Source organism: Aspergillus piperis, assembly GCF_003184755.1.
Source record: "Aspergillus piperis CBS 112811 unplaced genomic scaffold BO85scaffold_6, whole genome shotgun sequence".
In the NCBI taxonomy this organism is placed as follows: Eukaryota; Fungi; Ascomycota; class Eurotiomycetes; order Eurotiales; family Aspergillaceae; genus Aspergillus; species Aspergillus piperis.
The window spans coordinates 1,000,168-1,015,584 of NW_020291596.1; the positions used below are offsets into that span (position 1 = coordinate 1,000,168).

The 15,417-nt window shown below is 50.0% G+C and overlaps 4 protein-coding genes across 4 annotated transcripts; 2 read left to right on the plus strand and 2 right to left on the minus strand.

The window, feature by feature from the left end:
* Positions 1 to 451: 451 nt before the first annotated feature.
* Positions 452 to 1,098, minus strand: BO85DRAFT_264134 (uncharacterized protein). The gene has a single exon (XM_025655042.1). It carries the CDS (start codon positions 974 to 976, stop codon positions 566 to 568), a length of 411 nt encoding a protein of 136 aa, XP_025517107.1. The 5' UTR covers positions 977 to 1,098; the 3' UTR covers positions 452 to 565.
* A 1,749-nt stretch (positions 1,099 to 2,847) lies between these two features.
* BO85DRAFT_448142 (C2H2-type zinc finger protein) lies at positions 2,848 to 4,578 on the plus strand. The gene is made up of 2 exons (XM_025659871.1): positions 2,848 to 3,554; positions 3,629 to 4,578. The coding sequence occupies exons 1-2, from the start codon at positions 3,293 to 3,295 to the stop codon at positions 4,342 to 4,344; spliced, it is 978 nt and encodes a 325-aa protein (XP_025517108.1). The 5' UTR covers positions 2,848 to 3,292; the 3' UTR covers positions 4,345 to 4,578.
* A 6,169-nt stretch (positions 4,579 to 10,747) lies between these two features.
* BO85DRAFT_448146 (uncharacterized protein) lies at positions 10,748 to 11,441 on the plus strand. Its single transcript, XM_025659872.1, has 2 exons — positions 10,748 to 10,944; positions 11,043 to 11,441. Exons 1-2 carry the CDS (start codon positions 10,831 to 10,833, stop codon positions 11,226 to 11,228), a joined length of 300 nt encoding a protein of 99 aa, XP_025517109.1. The 5' UTR covers positions 10,748 to 10,830; the 3' UTR covers positions 11,229 to 11,441.
* Positions 11,442 to 11,972: 531 nt separating this feature from the next.
* BO85DRAFT_486803 (lipase family protein) lies at positions 11,973 to 15,413 on the minus strand (the record flags this gene model as incomplete). Its single annotated transcript, XM_025663406.1, has 2 exons — positions 11,973 to 14,996; positions 15,054 to 15,413. The coding sequence occupies 2 exons, from the start codon at positions 15,411 to 15,413 to the stop codon at positions 11,973 to 11,975; spliced, it is 3,384 nt and encodes a 1,127-aa protein (XP_025517110.1).
* Between the last annotated feature and the right edge of the window lie 4 nt (positions 15,414 to 15,417).

Here is a 15,417-nt window from a genome sequence, read left to right on the forward strand (position 1 = left end):
CCCCCCGACCGACCGAAAGGAATGGGTGCTATGAACTAGTCTAGCCTGAGGATCGTTCAGAGATTCCTTTCTTGGATGGACCAGATCTAAGCTCTCTTGGGCTTAGAGCCCCCTTTTGCTTAACAAGCAGGCCAAAAAGAGCGAGCTGCCATGCCATCCGCGCATCGTGCCGCGACTCCGTCAGCCCGGCCGGCCCCAAGGGATTGGACCATCCCCGGAGACATTTCCCATCCCAGACATCAAGCGAGTCATGGCCCTCACGATGGGCGTTTCTCCATTTCCCATCTCCGTGGTCTAGGGAGAAAAACTAAGGGGGTGTCTGTGTTAGTCGTGTAGTGACGCTATCAACGGAGTCTTTCCATCAAAGTAACTTTTCTATTATTATTATAATGTGCTGGTCTGTGTTGCTGGACCACGCACGCATTGTCTCAGTACCAAAGGATCTTCGGAGAAATAGGATCGAGTAGTAAGAGACAATTAATTTAGAGAAGGAATAACTATAGATGGAATGGATTCAGGGTCACCTTTTCAGATTGTTTTCCAGAAAGGGATGTTTAATCGACCGCTAGAATACGGAAAGAACGGAGATGGAAACTGAGACCAACCAGGGTTGAGACCTGGGAATAGATTGGATCCCTTCTCTATTGCGCTCTCTATCTTCCTGTGTGTGTGTCTGTCTGCCTCTTCCCCTCCCCCCCTTCCCCTCAAACCGGTGATCTGAGCCATGCTGGACCAGGGTTGGACTGTTTGGGTCACGGACAAGTACCGGGACGGAACCAGCCAAGTGGGAAGGAGGGAGGGGTACCTTAGGCAGCGAGTTTCGCCCACCGAGGGCCCCGAACACACAGGATCTACGGGGAGGAGGAATAAGGAGGGGGGCGTGTATGGAAAGCAGAGAGGTGGGGAGGAGACCCAGAAGGGGACAGCCAGGACTGGCTAACCATGAAAGCTGGTTGAAAGCAAGCTGGAACCACATGAGATCAGGTTCTCAAGCAGCAAAGCAGCCAACATCCAGCAGCAGTAGCAGTAGCAGCAGAGCAACAGCCAGCCAGCAGCAGCGTGATCGTGCGGCAACGATCAGCCGTTTATGGGGCATGGGATCGTTGTGACAGGTAAAACCAGGACGGAGCCTTGGGGGTTCCACCCCGAAGAGAAAGATCGGCTGCTGGCGTAAGTGCAAGCCAGATGGTAAAGTAGGTCCAGCCCAGAGTTCGATTCGATTACCACCATAATACCGGACGGAGACTTCCATTTCTCTGCTTAGGGTCGTGTCGACTAGTAGTAGGGGGGAGGTGTGGGTGCCAGTGGTGGTCGGCTCCGTCCCCATGATGAAGGATGATCTCTGATTGATTCCTGGAGGGCGCGCATGATGGAGAAAGGAAAGGTGTCCGTGGATCTGCACTAGCGCCAGACTTACTGTAGCCGAGCCCCGAAAGTACCGTTGGCTTTGGCTCCATCGGCCGATCTGAGAGTGAGAGAGAGACAGACAGTGTGTGTGTGAGAGTGTGAGAGAGTCAGAGGTCAAGAGAGTCAGAGTCAGTTACTGTGTGGTTGCTGTGCCCTTCGTACGACGCAGTTACGTACCCCCTTCTCCTCCCGCCGCGTTGCTTCTTTCAGGAGTAGATCTCCGTTGGGATCTCATTGTTCGTAACTTTTTTGAAGAGTCATGCTCGTGATGTTTGTTACTTACTTGCTTGCTTGCTGCTGCTGCTACTGCTACTGCTACTGCTACTGTTGCCAAATGGTCTAGAGCAAAGTGGAGGAAGATTTCTTGTCGTCATACTTTCACTACTACAAAATTCTCCTTTGTCTATGTATAGCACTTTTAGATAGGAAGAAGATGATCGACTGTCCCTCATCTCGTCTCTTTTACCCAGTCTCAGCTTGATCTGCCATCATCTTACTTCCGTGCTCATCAGCTCCCATGGAAAAACCATCCACTCTTCCCAGGGTTAAGGTGGCCTGGGGGGAGGGGAGCAGCGAAGGGTGTGGAATAATGGTGGAGGCGGCGCACGTTGTTTTAGCTCTCGTTGAGCCTACCTAAAAGGTATAGCAAAGCTAATGGCAAATCATCCCGGTTAGGTGTTTTTTCATTTTGGATTTTCTAATTTTCCTCTTTTGGAATTCCGAAAGTGGTAAATTAGAAGACAGGGAAATTCAAAAAGAAAAATGGAAAAATTAAAAATAAAAATTCCAAAAAGGAAACGTAAATTACCCGCCAAGAGCGAGACATCGCGTGTGGTGCTCCGTACCGGGGCCACTGCCCATTAATTAAGCTTTGGGACGGAGGTATCAGCCCTTGTGGAAGCGAATCGAGTAAAATAATATTAAATTAAATAGAGAGAAAAAAAAAGAAATGTGGCCACTGCGGGCTCGGGAATATTCAAGACGCCGCTGGGACTGGAGGGATGAAGGAATAGAAGAAGAAAAAGAAATTAGTAAAATAATATGAGGATAAACCAAGCCAGAACGGAGGATATCGTACCTGTTCGGCTGTGTGGCAGGAAGAAGGAAGTTAGTAGGTTCATCCCTCTACTAGACGAGATCCTCATCAGACGGGGGGAGAAAAAAAAAGTGTAATTATTTGGGGACCAGCGATTTGCGTCGGATTCGCCCGCTTTCTCTCCCTTTTGTGAGTCTGTTCTGTCTGCTCTGTCTGTATTTTGGCTTGTCTTGTGTCTGGCTGCCTCTTTTTATTTTATTTTTATTTTTTTATTTCGCGTCTCTCTTTTTTCTCCCTCTCACAGTCTCTTCGGGCTCTCCACCCGTCGGTTGAACCACTACGGCCGGAGTATACTCCCCAGCGGGCAGCTATAATTAAACTGCCTGTCGATTGATCCTCCCTGGATTTTATTTTATTTTATTATTTTATTTTCTGATAAAATAAAATATCCTCTCTATTTTATTTTATTATTTTTCCTGTCAACCTTGCTCCCCACTTTTCGCATATCTCCACTATTCCACACCCTCAATCATCGTCTCTCCTTCTTTTCCCCTCTGCCATCCACGCGCTTTGGTCTATAAACCCCGTTCATATCCTCCTCCATCTCCCCCCCCCTGTTCCCATCAAACCCACCCCCACTTGTACCTTGCCTCCAATTCCATTGGATCCATCTTTCGTTGCCTCTTGACTCGACCTCGCTTTTATATATCTTCCCTCGGTAGCCTCCTTCTTGCTTGCTATAAGCTACCTTTTCCTTTCCACTCGGTTTCATCCAACCTTGTATACATACATACATACATATACATCCACCCTCCTCCTCCACCACCACCACCTACTTCAACACTCAACATGGATCTCGCCAGCCTCATCTCCCACCCGGGACCCGATCCCATCATGAAGTCTAGAGCCTCATACAGCCCTCCCATGACCTCTTACAAGCGGTCCATCGAACAGACTTCCGACTCATACTTCCCCTCCGTCCCGATCTCCTACACCCGCTCCCCGCAGCCTCCTCTCTCCCCGCCTGTGGAGGACCACTCTCCCAAGTGCTCTCTTCCTTCCATCTCTACCTTGCTTGAGGGCGCAGATGGCGCAGCTATGCACGCAGCAAGTATGGCCCCCAATGCTTAGAAAATCGTCCGGAGAAGTCCGAAGGAGTCAATTGCTGACAAGAGATTCCTGCAGAGCGTACTAGAATGACCCCTCCTCTGCAGCGCGACCTTGATTCCCGCCAACAGTCGCAAGCATATGACCTCAAAGCCAACGGCCCCCAAATCGCCCTGCCCCCCACGCCCCCATTGCGCCCTGGGTCTAGCTTCCACAGCGCCAGCCACTCCCCCGCTTCCTCCATCTCTGCTGCCAGCGATGCTGCTGCGCCCAAGCGCTCCGACTCCTACCCTCAAGTGCCCATGGCTCTGCCTAGCCCTTCGGATCGGTCGTCCATCTCCAGCCAGGGTTCCGTTCAGGGTGTCTCCAGCGCTTCCTACGCTTCTCCCGCTCCTAGCGTCTCTTCCTACTCCTCTCCCATTGAGCCTTCGGCCTCCTCCGCCATGTTCTACCAGCGCACGGCGCCTTCCACTTCGGCCGCTCCTCTCCCGACACCGGCAGCGCCGCAACAGATTATCTCCCCTGTGAACCCTGCCTGGCAACACCACCACTACTTCCCTCCCTCCAGCACCACGCCCTACCAGCAGAACCATGATCGCTATATCTGCCGCACCTGCCACAAGGCCTTCTCGAGACCTTCCAGCCTGCGCATCCACTCCCACAGCCACACGGGCGAGAAGCCCTTCCGCTGCACCCACGCTGGTTGTGGCAAGGCCTTCAGTGTGCGCAGCAACATGAAGCGTCATGAGCGTGGTTGCCACAGTGGTCGGCCCGTCGCAACTGCCATGGTATAAAAAGAGACCGCCACTGGGTGTCCGGTCACCTTGATGCGCCTCGAAGGCAATCAAGGCAACAAAAAAGCTTGACAAAAAGCAAGAGCTATACAATCCAAAAAAAAAAGGACCATACCACTCCATCATACCAACCTCCCTGAACCCAGCGACCATCTGCTCTGATTTCTTCTTTGAATGATACCCTTTTGTGCATGTTTTATATTCACTTCTTCTGATCCTCACGCACCCGGGAATCCATGGGACTTGGGTGTGTTGTGATGGGAAATCCCCATCTTTTCTTTCTTCACTTCCACCTGTGTATATTTGGATGTCTTCTTCCCTTTTTTATATTTTATTGTCCATGTGAAAAGGAGCAGGCGTCGCTGGTTTTCGGTCTGGGAAATGCAAAGCATCATAAGAGTCGGGAGGAGAATCATTGGGCATGGGATTATATCGGAGTCTCAACTCTGGTTTGAAATTTTTCCTATCTTCTGTGTTTCCTATATCTTTTTTTCCTTTTTTATTTCCTTATTTTTCCTTGTGTCATCTCATTTCCTTTGTTATGATGTGACATGACCTTGTGAACAAGAGATGTTCCTACTATACGATTATAACAAACGCACAACAGCTTTGTTGTACTCTGGTATGAAGAAACCAAATTAAGAGCATTGACTCGCATTCAAGATGAAGATCAAGCTTCCATTCCACCAAACCCTTACCAACTATAGTATAATACAGTGTAGATGGACACTATTACTTCGTAATCCAATCACCTTGCTTACACTTTACCCCCCATACTCGCATCTTTACAAAGTATAGAAGACCTAAACACCCGTTCTTCGCAACATACGAAGCAGAAAGACACAGGCTTCTTCTTAGACTACTTAACTAAACTAGATAATCTTCCCTCCTACTTAATTCCATCTTAAATTTTCCCCACCCTACTTCACCACTCTTTCTTCGCCTCTTGACCTTTTCCAACCCCCCAAGTTCCCCATTACTGGAACCGGAGGGAGAACTTATCAATGCCACCACTATGTAGAACAAGTCTGCTTACTGCATCCGGACCTCTTCCATTACCACAAAATCCCCACGAACGAGACAAACTAAGTAATTACCAAGATATTAACTAACTAATAATAAAAAAATTGTCATGATATAGAGAGAATCTCTAATTCAGTAATCTCAAATTCAAAGCGATCTATATACCACTCATCCTCAATTTATACTTGCAATGATGGAAAAACTGTGTAAAACCTGCGATAATTCCATCCAACACCGCCGCCACCGCCACCACCACCACCACCATTGCTAAATTCCCGACTCGCTAAATGACTAAAACTACCTGCGTATCAATCAATCAATCAATCAATCAAATCAATAATATTTGCCTATTCTCCCAAACGGAAAGAAAGGAAAGGAAAAAAACAAATTGACGCAGCCACTCCGGAAGGAAAGGGAAATAAATAAGGTATCATGACGATCGTAACCAAAAAGAGACACGAGGTATTCCAAATCGGAAGAAAAGAAAAAGACAATTGAAATTGCGAGTAAAGGGGAATATTTCCGGATAGTATGTAATAGAATAGAGAAGAAGAAGGGACAGGGAATTTGGAGAATAGAGAGAAAGGAATGAAGAAAGGGAGGTATCAGGAGTCAAGGATAAGCACTTCACGGCCGTAATCGCAATTTCGTCGTTATCGTGGTGGTTGTAATCAACATCATCAACCATGAACGCTTACGCTACCTGTACTGGCAGCAGGTCCCATGGTGGTCCTCCTCCCTGTCACGGCCTTCCGTTTGGCAATGGCTCCCTTGAAGTCGATCAGGTTGTAGTCTTCGGGCATGTGCTCGCCACTGTAGATGCAGAGGACGCGCATTCCTGGCTTGTAAGCCAAACCGCTGAGTAGCTTGGGTGTGATCAGGAAGTACTGGCCGCCGCCGCCGGTTTCAGACGGGGCGCAGGCTATATCGACCAGACGGCCATGGACCATGCGCTCGTTTCGGGGATCCATACCCTGGTTGATTTCGTCGACCACGCGGAAGGGGGATGCTGAGAGAGATTGGAGGGCCATGAGGTAGAAGATGGTGCTGACGGCGCGTTCACCACCGGACTGACGGTGCGAGTCCAGCAGGGAAAGGTTTTCGTGTTCGCGGAATTTGACGTGGATTTGAATTGACCATTGGTCGAAGTCGCTGTCACCTGGTTCGCCGTTCGGACCAGCCTCTTCGGCCTTGTCCAGGGTGACTTGGCCGGCGCAGCCGATGCGGGCGAACGAGTCGGAGAAAGCGTCACTGATGCTTTTGATGATTGAGTCAAGCTTGGGTTCCCAGCGGCCGCGGATTTCATTGATGGCGTGGTTGTAGTCGTCCAGCTTTTTCTGGAAGTCGGCGAGTTTGTCACGCAGCTTGTCGATTTGACGTCCACGTTCTTCGAATTCTTTGATCACGTTACTGTTTCCGCCGTGGGTGAGTTCGAGACGAGCCTTTTCGGAGTCAATGTCAGCCTCGAACTGCTCCATTGTCATATCTTTAATCGTGTGTAATAGTTCGGCTAGGTCGGGCTGTTGTTGGGAAATATTGGCGACCTTCACGGCGTCGTCTTGGAGCTTCTTGACCGTTTTGCCTATGTCTTTAATTTCCTGATTCGCCTCTTTCAATTCATTGTGCTTGGCTTCCAGCGTCTGCCGGTGTTCGACGTTCCGAGCTTTCAAGACTTCTAAGTCTGAGACACCTTCGATGTGCCGCACTTTCAGTTTGATGACTTCTTCATGAAGTTTTTGGAAGTTTTCAACGGCGTTCTATTTTCTATTAGTAACAGGACCCTGGTATCTATGCCCTGTGAACTTACAGCATATTCAATGACGGCCTCTGCCTTGCGGAGGGATGCCTGATCTTGCTCAGTACGGAGGTTGGCGACTCGCGTTCTCATCTGCTCGAACATTTTCTGGTTTTCCTTCTGCCTCGCTTCTTGCTGGCCTGTTGGTGTGTTAGAGTACCCAATCTGTGAAGGGTGCGACGTGTCACCTACGTATTCTCTCCGGAATAGCCCTGAATTGTGTTAGAGCTGTCTGCTTTTCTCCCTTCTCCCGCTCAAGCTCGCTCTGCAAGATCTCACGTTAGCACAGAAAAATTTCATGACAGCATAAGCTCAACATACCTGCTCTTGTTTGAGTTCAGTGTGCTTATGACCAAGTTGTTCAAGCCTGGCCTTTTCACTATTTATCTGCTCTTGCACCTCCTGCACTTCGCCTTTCAGTGTACGGATCTTCTGCGTGGCTCTTTGTCTCTCTGATGCATCCACTGGTTGTGATGTCCAGAATTTAGCTGGCCTCAGAGGCCTAAGCCGGGAGGAAATTGCGTCGTATTCCCTTCGACGCATAACCGTATAGTTCAGCCTTCCAGAAACCCAGGAGATTAAGCGACCCGTTTTCAAGCGTTCGAAATCATTGTCTGCCATGTCTGCATGACTGATGGGTATCTGGTGGAGGCCCTTTTCGCTACAGAGCATAGCCAGAACTGGATCTGGTCCACTGAGACAATCCTTTGCCCAGCACTCAAATCCGAATTCGCGGAATTCGTCAGCCTCGGCTGCAGAAGGCTGAAGTCTATCTAGTGGTGTGGAACATGTTCGAATACTGATATCGGTCAACTTCTGTTCGCCGCAGAGTATCCTCTGCAAGGTCCTGAAGTCATTCCGGGTTTGCGTAGTGAAGGCCATGAAGTCCGTGCGCTGCAAGAAGGACTCAACAGCGTCGGCGTACTTTGGGTCTTTGATTGAGCATGTAACCACTGGAGGCCCGAAAACCTCCTTTTCAAACTTGTCTTGGTTTTGTTGGATCCAATGATAGGCGCGAACGGAATCGGCAGAGAGTCGTCCAAGCTTGTTCTCTTGCTGTCCAGCCTGGGATTCCAAGTTTTGTAACTGACATTCCGCCTGCTTGATCTGATCGGCTTTCACATTCAAGCTTTCGAAAAGTGGTCGTCGGTCGCTTTTGATCTGGGCCGCCTTCTCCTCAATTTCCCTGATTTCTCGTCGTTTTTCTCTCTGTTTCATGGATTAGCAGAAATAGCCAACATCATCCTGCAAAAACTTACTATTTGCTCGTTATACCACTCCACATCGAAGTCGTCAGGTTTCTCATTCAACTGACGTGTGAGCTTGTTTATCATTTGCTGAATCTTAGTTGCTTCTTGCCTATAGCCTTGCCCGCCCTCTTTTTCGGCGTTGATCTCATCGTCAAATCCCTTTATCTCCCGCTCATGTTGTTCAATTGTTCGGCCAGCGTCGGAAGCAGCACGCTCGGCTTCCTCTAGACGACGCGTTTTATACTTGATAACCTCGTCCGTTTCGAGACAGTACTGTTGCTTCGCATTGACGGATCTTAAGGCAGGCTCGAGATCCTCTTTGAGTCGCGCTAGTTCGCGTTCGATTCTTTTTACTTCCCTTCTCATATTATTATACCTCTCGTGTCCCTGTTTATACTGCAGAACAGGACGGGCCATCTCCAACATCTCGATTTTTCTCTTAATCTGAGCCCTTTGGCGCATCCGCTCAACGTCGGCTCTTTGCATTTCTTGCCGATCCTCAAGGTTGGTCAAAGTGTCACGGTCGCCTTGGTTGTCCGCTTGCAGCTTCTTTTGCTCCGCTCTCAGACGCTTCAGGTTCTCATGCCATTCGATCATTTCCTCGCCAGCGGCGGCTCTTTGGGTTGAATTGAGCAACTCTATTGGTGTCAGAGCTGCGAATTCGGCGACTTTATCCTGGGGAAGGAATTGGCAGAGGTTATCAATCTGGATAGAGAATGATTGTGTTAGCTTCAGCACCTGGGAGCGGGAGGCCTGTTTTCCGTTGATCGTGAACGTGCTTTTGTTGCCGTCGCGCTTGATGGTTCTGGAAACGACAGGATTGTGACGAGAACCCGGCTTTCCAGCCAGCTCGATCTCAATCGTAGCTTCTCTACAACCATGCTTGACAAACTCTCCCGTGTCTTTTGCACGTCCGAGATGCTAGAAGACCTGTCAGGACACGTGCCATACTGTATACGAAAGGTTACTGTACCTGTGGTCCCCATCCTAAACCAAGACATATCGCGCAAACAAGGGTACTCTTTCCGGTACCATTCGGACCGATAACCATATTCAGCTTTGGTCCAGGGAAGAATTCCGCAGACGTATAGGTTACGAAGTCCGTCACTCTAATACGCACAATAGCACCTGGCTTATACGCTTCCTGCGGCCCTCCATTAAGCAGACCACTCTGCGATAAAGTCGATTCCGTCCCTGCAGTCTGAGTGCTGGGGTGCTTGCTAGACCCGGACCCTGCTGCATTTGACGCGGCGTACTCATCGGTGTCACGGTCAGCGCTCTCTGATTCTGCAGTATCGCTATCTTGATCATCGTCAGTATCCTCCCGAGCACTCCTCTTCTGGGCGGTTCCATTCTGCGAAGCATTCCGGCTTGTTGCTGATTTCGGCGTTGCGGCTTTAGCGCTGCTCTTTTTTGAAAGCTCAGAAATCGACTTCGAAGGACGGTTCACTTCGGTGTCATCTTCGGCGTTTTCAGACTCTTCAGAAGCTTCATCGTTCCCTTCTTGTAGTACATCGCCCAGAGTTTCTACCTCCTCTGCAGCTCCCGCTTGGGCCTCGCTATCGTCCAAGGCGCCGTCCTTCGCGGACTCGTAGTTGCCATCGGCCGTCTCTTCGGATGCTTCCCTTTCCTCGTCCTGGCTGGTCGTAGAACCCTCCTGATCGCCCAAGTTCTCATTGCCCGACCCGTCCTCCACTTCCTCCTGTAGCTCCTCATCCCGGATGTCCTGGCCGTCGTCTGAGTCCTCCCCCAGTTCCTCTGACCCCCGGCCCCCAAAATCCTGTCCCTCCCTGACCTCTACCATCTCGTCCTCCACATCAGGCTCCTCAGTACTCAATCGTAGCCGTTTACTATCGCCCGAGCGATGCGACGACGTGCGCGAACCCCTCATCGGCCCAGAGGAAGCTCTCTCACTAACACTACCCACATCGTCACCATCGCCGTCATCAGACCGGCGTCGTCGGCGAGGGATCGACCCCCGAGAAGACATATTGAATAGATCGAGTCGCGCAACAACGCATACACTTTAGTTCACCAGCGCATCGACATTGGTGGTGGACGATACTCCGGAAAGGATGAACGAGGCCTGGTAGAAGGCAATGCAAATGAGCGGGGTCCTGAATGGAACCCCAGTTAGTGAATAGATAAAGAACAACCCGAAGGGTAGTATAAAGGATATCAAATCCAAAAAGTAAACGCGGCTCACGCGTGATTTGACGCGATGAGCGGGACAAAGGGAAATACACTCAATCTAACCTCTTTTGGGCTAGGCGGGGATGGGTGGCAGTTTCAAGTGGTCCGCCGCGGAGCTTCGGAGTTGCTTGCAACTTTCTTTGTTGCTATTTCGATCTCGAGAAAGGCCAAGTCTTGGGCAGTTGTTCTTTCTGGTCTCCTTTTCTCTTTTTGACGTTACCATTCATGGCTTCGAATCAAAAGGTTCGCCGCATTGTCCTTACGGGCGCTGTCACGGTCATTACGATTGCTGGTTCGCTTTATGGCGCTGGCATTAAGACCGGGCAACAGGTTACTCAGGTACTTTTCTCTAATCATTACATTCAGCGGTTATTGGCTATTACGTCTGGTCCATATTGGGGTATTACAAGTGCTAAAATTGTGGTTATGGTATATAGCAAGCCCAAAAAGCCCAAGAAGTTACCATTGACGACCGAATCGACGGCCTCCGAAGTATGCGACAGAATCTGGTATCGAAGAAGGAGCTCGTCGAGAAGCAGCTCCGTGACTTGGACGTGAAGATCGAGGAAAGAAAGCTGAAGAATATGGATGGACCGAAGAGGGAGCCACCGAATTATAAGTAATAAGGGGAATTCTTCGAGAAATTCAGGAGTACAGCAAGCAGGTAGGTGGTTCGTGAAGCCGGGCTGTCAGGATGTCGTTCTCGATGCTTATTGTGGTGTTGGTAGAGGACGCCAATCTACACAGCCTCCTTGTCAGAAAGCCGCTTTGAGCCTCTGATTCCTCTGCGCTGCTTGGCTCTGCTATGTCGTGGCGGTAATGCAGCCTGCTAGCACTCCTTTGCCAAGGGACAGAGTCCGCTCTTCCAAGGCTACATACTCGCGTCCGAAGGGCAATTAAGTGTGGGATCTTCGCTTCCTCGTGTCCCGCTGCGCTTTGCGACGGTAGACGATGAACTTCTAGCAGACCTGTGCAGAAGCGGTTGGGAGAAGAGATCATAGTGCTCACAACCGTCGCCCATCTCCTACATGGCGCGAATAGTTTGTGGTATGTTTGGTCGTTTGCACACCAAATACTGGACGACCCTAAAGTGGCTCAATGGCCTCACTGTGGTTTTGTACACGTCAAAACATCTTTCTACCGTCTACGAAGTAACACATCCAGTACTATGAGTACTAAACTTGGGTCACCAATGCCACCAACGGTACACCGGCACGACCAGTCAGGTGCAGGTGAATAGAGCCGAAAGAAATCTATGAATTTATATGCTATCTCATCCCAAATGCCAGTAAATCGCGCTATATCCCAATATATACACCAATAGAAAAAACCGCCAAGCCAGATGAGCAAATATTCAAGCGAAAGTATCAACTGTCCAAGATACCTCGTGCAAGAGCAGCGAGACTGGCTTCGTATCTCGCCGGATTATGGTCACTGAACATGCCCGAGCCGAACTTTAGTTCTCCGAATAATGCTTCAGTATCTCGAATGAACTTTAGTTGCACTCTTGTTGCGGGCCGGCCTAGCAATGGATAGCCATCCTTGTCCATGTCGGCAGTAAAAGCATTCCGCTGGAGGACACGCATTGTCTCAACCACGAATACCTCTCCCGGCGGCATCAGCTTTGGAGCACGCATTTCGTCTCTGAGCATCTTCAGCGTATCCCAGGCCCAAGCATCTTCCCCAACGTCATTCCCGGCGTGTGTAAGGATAGGCGGTTCATTGACGTAGAATTTGTTGACTATACTCTGCCTCAGACCTTCCCAGACGCGGAACCGTACGTGAGACTTAGCATTAGAGACATCGCTCTTGAATGCTAGTGACGCCGTATGCATATCATGCAAAATGCCTAGTGAGAGGCTAGGCACCACATCTTGTCCGTTGACAACTGTCGTTATCAGGCCGCGCGTCGCACGGCGCAAGAAGGGGGACATAGTCGAGGGAGGGCCGTAGGCATAGACATGTATCGGCCTTCCAGGAGGAAGGGAAAGGGCAGCGCTGCTGTCACCCTCATTGCCTCCAGTCAGACGTGGATTTCCTTTCGCAGACTGGTAGGAAGTAGTAGTGAACGATGTCCCAGAACTGTCGTTATTTGGCTCTGCGATCATTGTTGCTAGGAGTGCAGCGACGCCCCCTCCCAGTGAGTGACCGCAGAACACCACACCATAATCAGGAAATTCCTCCAACGCCGCCCGAATCGTAATCATAACTCGACTGCTTCCACCCATTAATAGCCGTTTTGCAGAGGCATGCATGCCCTTGTGAACTTTCCAACTTCTACCTTGCCATTTGAGATCATCGTAATCACACGTCATGTCTGTAAGGATGTCTTCAAAGCCCCATGTCCCTCTCAGGGTAAGAACTATCGCCTTAGACTCATGGTCCACAAAAAGGTAATGGACTAGAGGAAAGCCACTCTCTGTCTCTCCAGCAGCATTAGTACCACCTGCAGGGTCCACATATGATGATAACAAGATTGTAGAAGCTGGTAGGCCTGCATGGTCCGAGAACTCGCTATGCTCAGGACTGTATGATTCTTGGTAAGGAAGAACCTGCGTCGTCCGTGGGATACCCATAACTTTGAGTGCGCTCGAACCATAAGAAGCTGAAGAGAAGCGACAGAAACGTCTGATATTGTGCACAAAGTGTTTTTCCGGAAAGATGCCCGGGACGGTACCGTCCCGATTGAGCGCACGAATAGTTTCTATGTCGTCGTATGCACTTTTCCGCGCACGGTGAGCCAGTATGAGGGATGTTTCGGAGCCGGCGGTTGCTAACGAATAGAGACTCGGGGAAAATGAGCCTGACTGCCGGTAGAATACAGGTGATCCCGGCCGAGAATCGTCGTTCAGGGATATCGCCACATCACTTTCTGACCTAGTCAAGGACATAGAGCTGCTGCTACGTACGTGAGCCCTCCTTGGAGTTGGCGTTCCCGGTCGTAGGTCCATTGATTGCCGAGTATAAGCATCCGTCTGTGCCATAAATGACTCATTATTCTTCTCATGTATCATATAGTTGTCTGTTCTGGAATTTCTTCCGTGCTTAGTATCGTGGGATGGGCATGACGTAGGAGTCGGGGCGGATTTCACTCGATGTCCTTGCAATGGTATCCTCGGTAAGCCTCTATTTGCCACGGATGCTGAAGACCCGCGGTTGTGTGGTACCGGCGAGTTGTCGAGCTTTTTCGTGGAATTGGTATGTTTTGGTAATTTTCCGCGCTGGGGTAGGTTCTCTGACGAAGAAGGCGTCTTTGAGAACTTACCAGCATCTTTCTTGTTCGATGGTATAGGCTTCGTCTTCGGCGTGAGCTTCGACAGTGAAGCTTTCTCATGAGAGTCTCTCGACGATTTATTTGCTTGCTTCTTCGGGGAGATGAGTTGCGGTTTTCTTGCACTGGGCTCAACACCCACGTGTCTGTCAACGCAAAGCATGCCATGTAATGAGTTGTCGGCGTTGAGCATCTCATCCCTGGTGTTCCCCAGTGACTGATGCTCGCTTAGGTCCTCCATATCAATGTCGTCATGATTCACTGCCAAATCAGACCTGGAAGGTCGCACATCGGAGCTTCGGGTACTATTGAAAGCTGTGCGGAATACCACAGTATGTTTAGGAACCTGTGGCCCGCTTGTATGCCTATGATCGAGCTCATCACCGAAAGTCTCCTTGACTATCGTTGTGCCTGGTGGTGGGGAGATTTCTGCGGTGGCGTCGTCGTAAACTTCCACTGTAATTGTACGTGCTGTGACCAAGTCCGTCCTGATAGACGCACGGCAGCCCTGGGGGAGTTGCTTCACAATGTATAAGCGGATGTCTTCGTCTGACACTTGATGTTGATCTCCCGGGGGAAGCGAGAGGTACGGGACTTCATCGGGATCGATTGTACTTGCAGGTCTTCGTACAGCATCGAAAACCTCTTCATCATTTCCAGGCGATATGAATGACGACCGATTCATACTATCGTGTGGTTGATCATAAGAGATAGTCGCCATTTCTAGTTGGTGTGAACCGACAACATCTGCCCTCAGCCCATTATCCAATATAACAACATCCCAGACTGTTTCCTCTCCATTGTTTGCGCGGAGGTGTCTTCGCGTATTTGTCCTTCCCCAGCGTTGCAGGAGTGCAAACCCAACACAGCCAACAAGGAGATCGCCCACACCAATCTTGTCAGTACCAAGGTCGGTATGCGGACTCCTGAATTCCCTCCTAATGAGGGTAATGATGGCAGCAATCGCCCTCGACGACTCCGTAGAGCCAAGGATAGCGTCGAGGGTAGACAAAAGAGATTGAGACATGTTAACAGCAGAAGAGAGTGTGGTAGAGGAAAGATGGAATGAAGCAGCTGCAAAGAATGACGCAGACGTGACTGTCTTGTGCAAAGTGGCCAACTAAGTCCTCTGTTAGCCTTAGAAAGATGCAGGATTAGTATTCGGACGAAAACTCACGCTTCGTTCTAATAGCGACTCTGCTTCTGCCTTGCCATGCTCTCCGCTGGTCCTGATGGCGACATCACGTCCAGCTCGAGTCAGTATGCCTTCGATCATGGCTCTACTGAGTTCAAGCCCAGTTAACGTTGTCGCTTTCGCACTATCAAGCGCAAGACCTCCGACAAACGTTCCCAGGCGAAGGGAGAGGGAAGTCGACTGCGTCATGAACGACACCATGGATGCCAGGGGACGAGGAAGGAGAGGTAAGCCCGACGTGGCAGGAACATGAGCGGCACCATTGTCACGGAGGACATCTACTTGCGTTTGTTCTTCGACATCCTGCTTCTTCGCCCTCCCGAAACCAAAGAATCTAGACATCTCG

Excerpts from the sequence above, each read along its gene's own strand:
- BO85DRAFT_264134 (XM_025655042.1), bottom strand. The coding sequence starts at position 976 with ATGTGGTTCCAGCTTGCTTTCAACCAGCTTTCATGGTTAGCCAGTCCT.
- BO85DRAFT_448142 (XM_025659871.1), top strand. The coding sequence starts at position 3,293 with ATGGATCTCGCCAGCCTCATCTCCCACCCGGGACCCGATCCCATCATG. Across the intron at positions 3,555-3,628 it reads CGCAGCTATGCACGCAGCAA|AGCGTACTAGAATGACCCCT; the intron begins GTATGGCCCCCA and ends AGATTCCTGCAG.
- BO85DRAFT_448146 (XM_025659872.1), top strand. The coding sequence starts at position 10,831 with ATGGCTTCGAATCAAAAGGTTCGCCGCATTGTCCTTACGGGCGCTGTC. Across the intron at positions 10,945-11,042 it reads CCGGGCAACAGGTTACTCAG|CAAGCCCAAAAAGCCCAAGA; the intron begins GTACTTTTCTCT and ends TATGGTATATAG.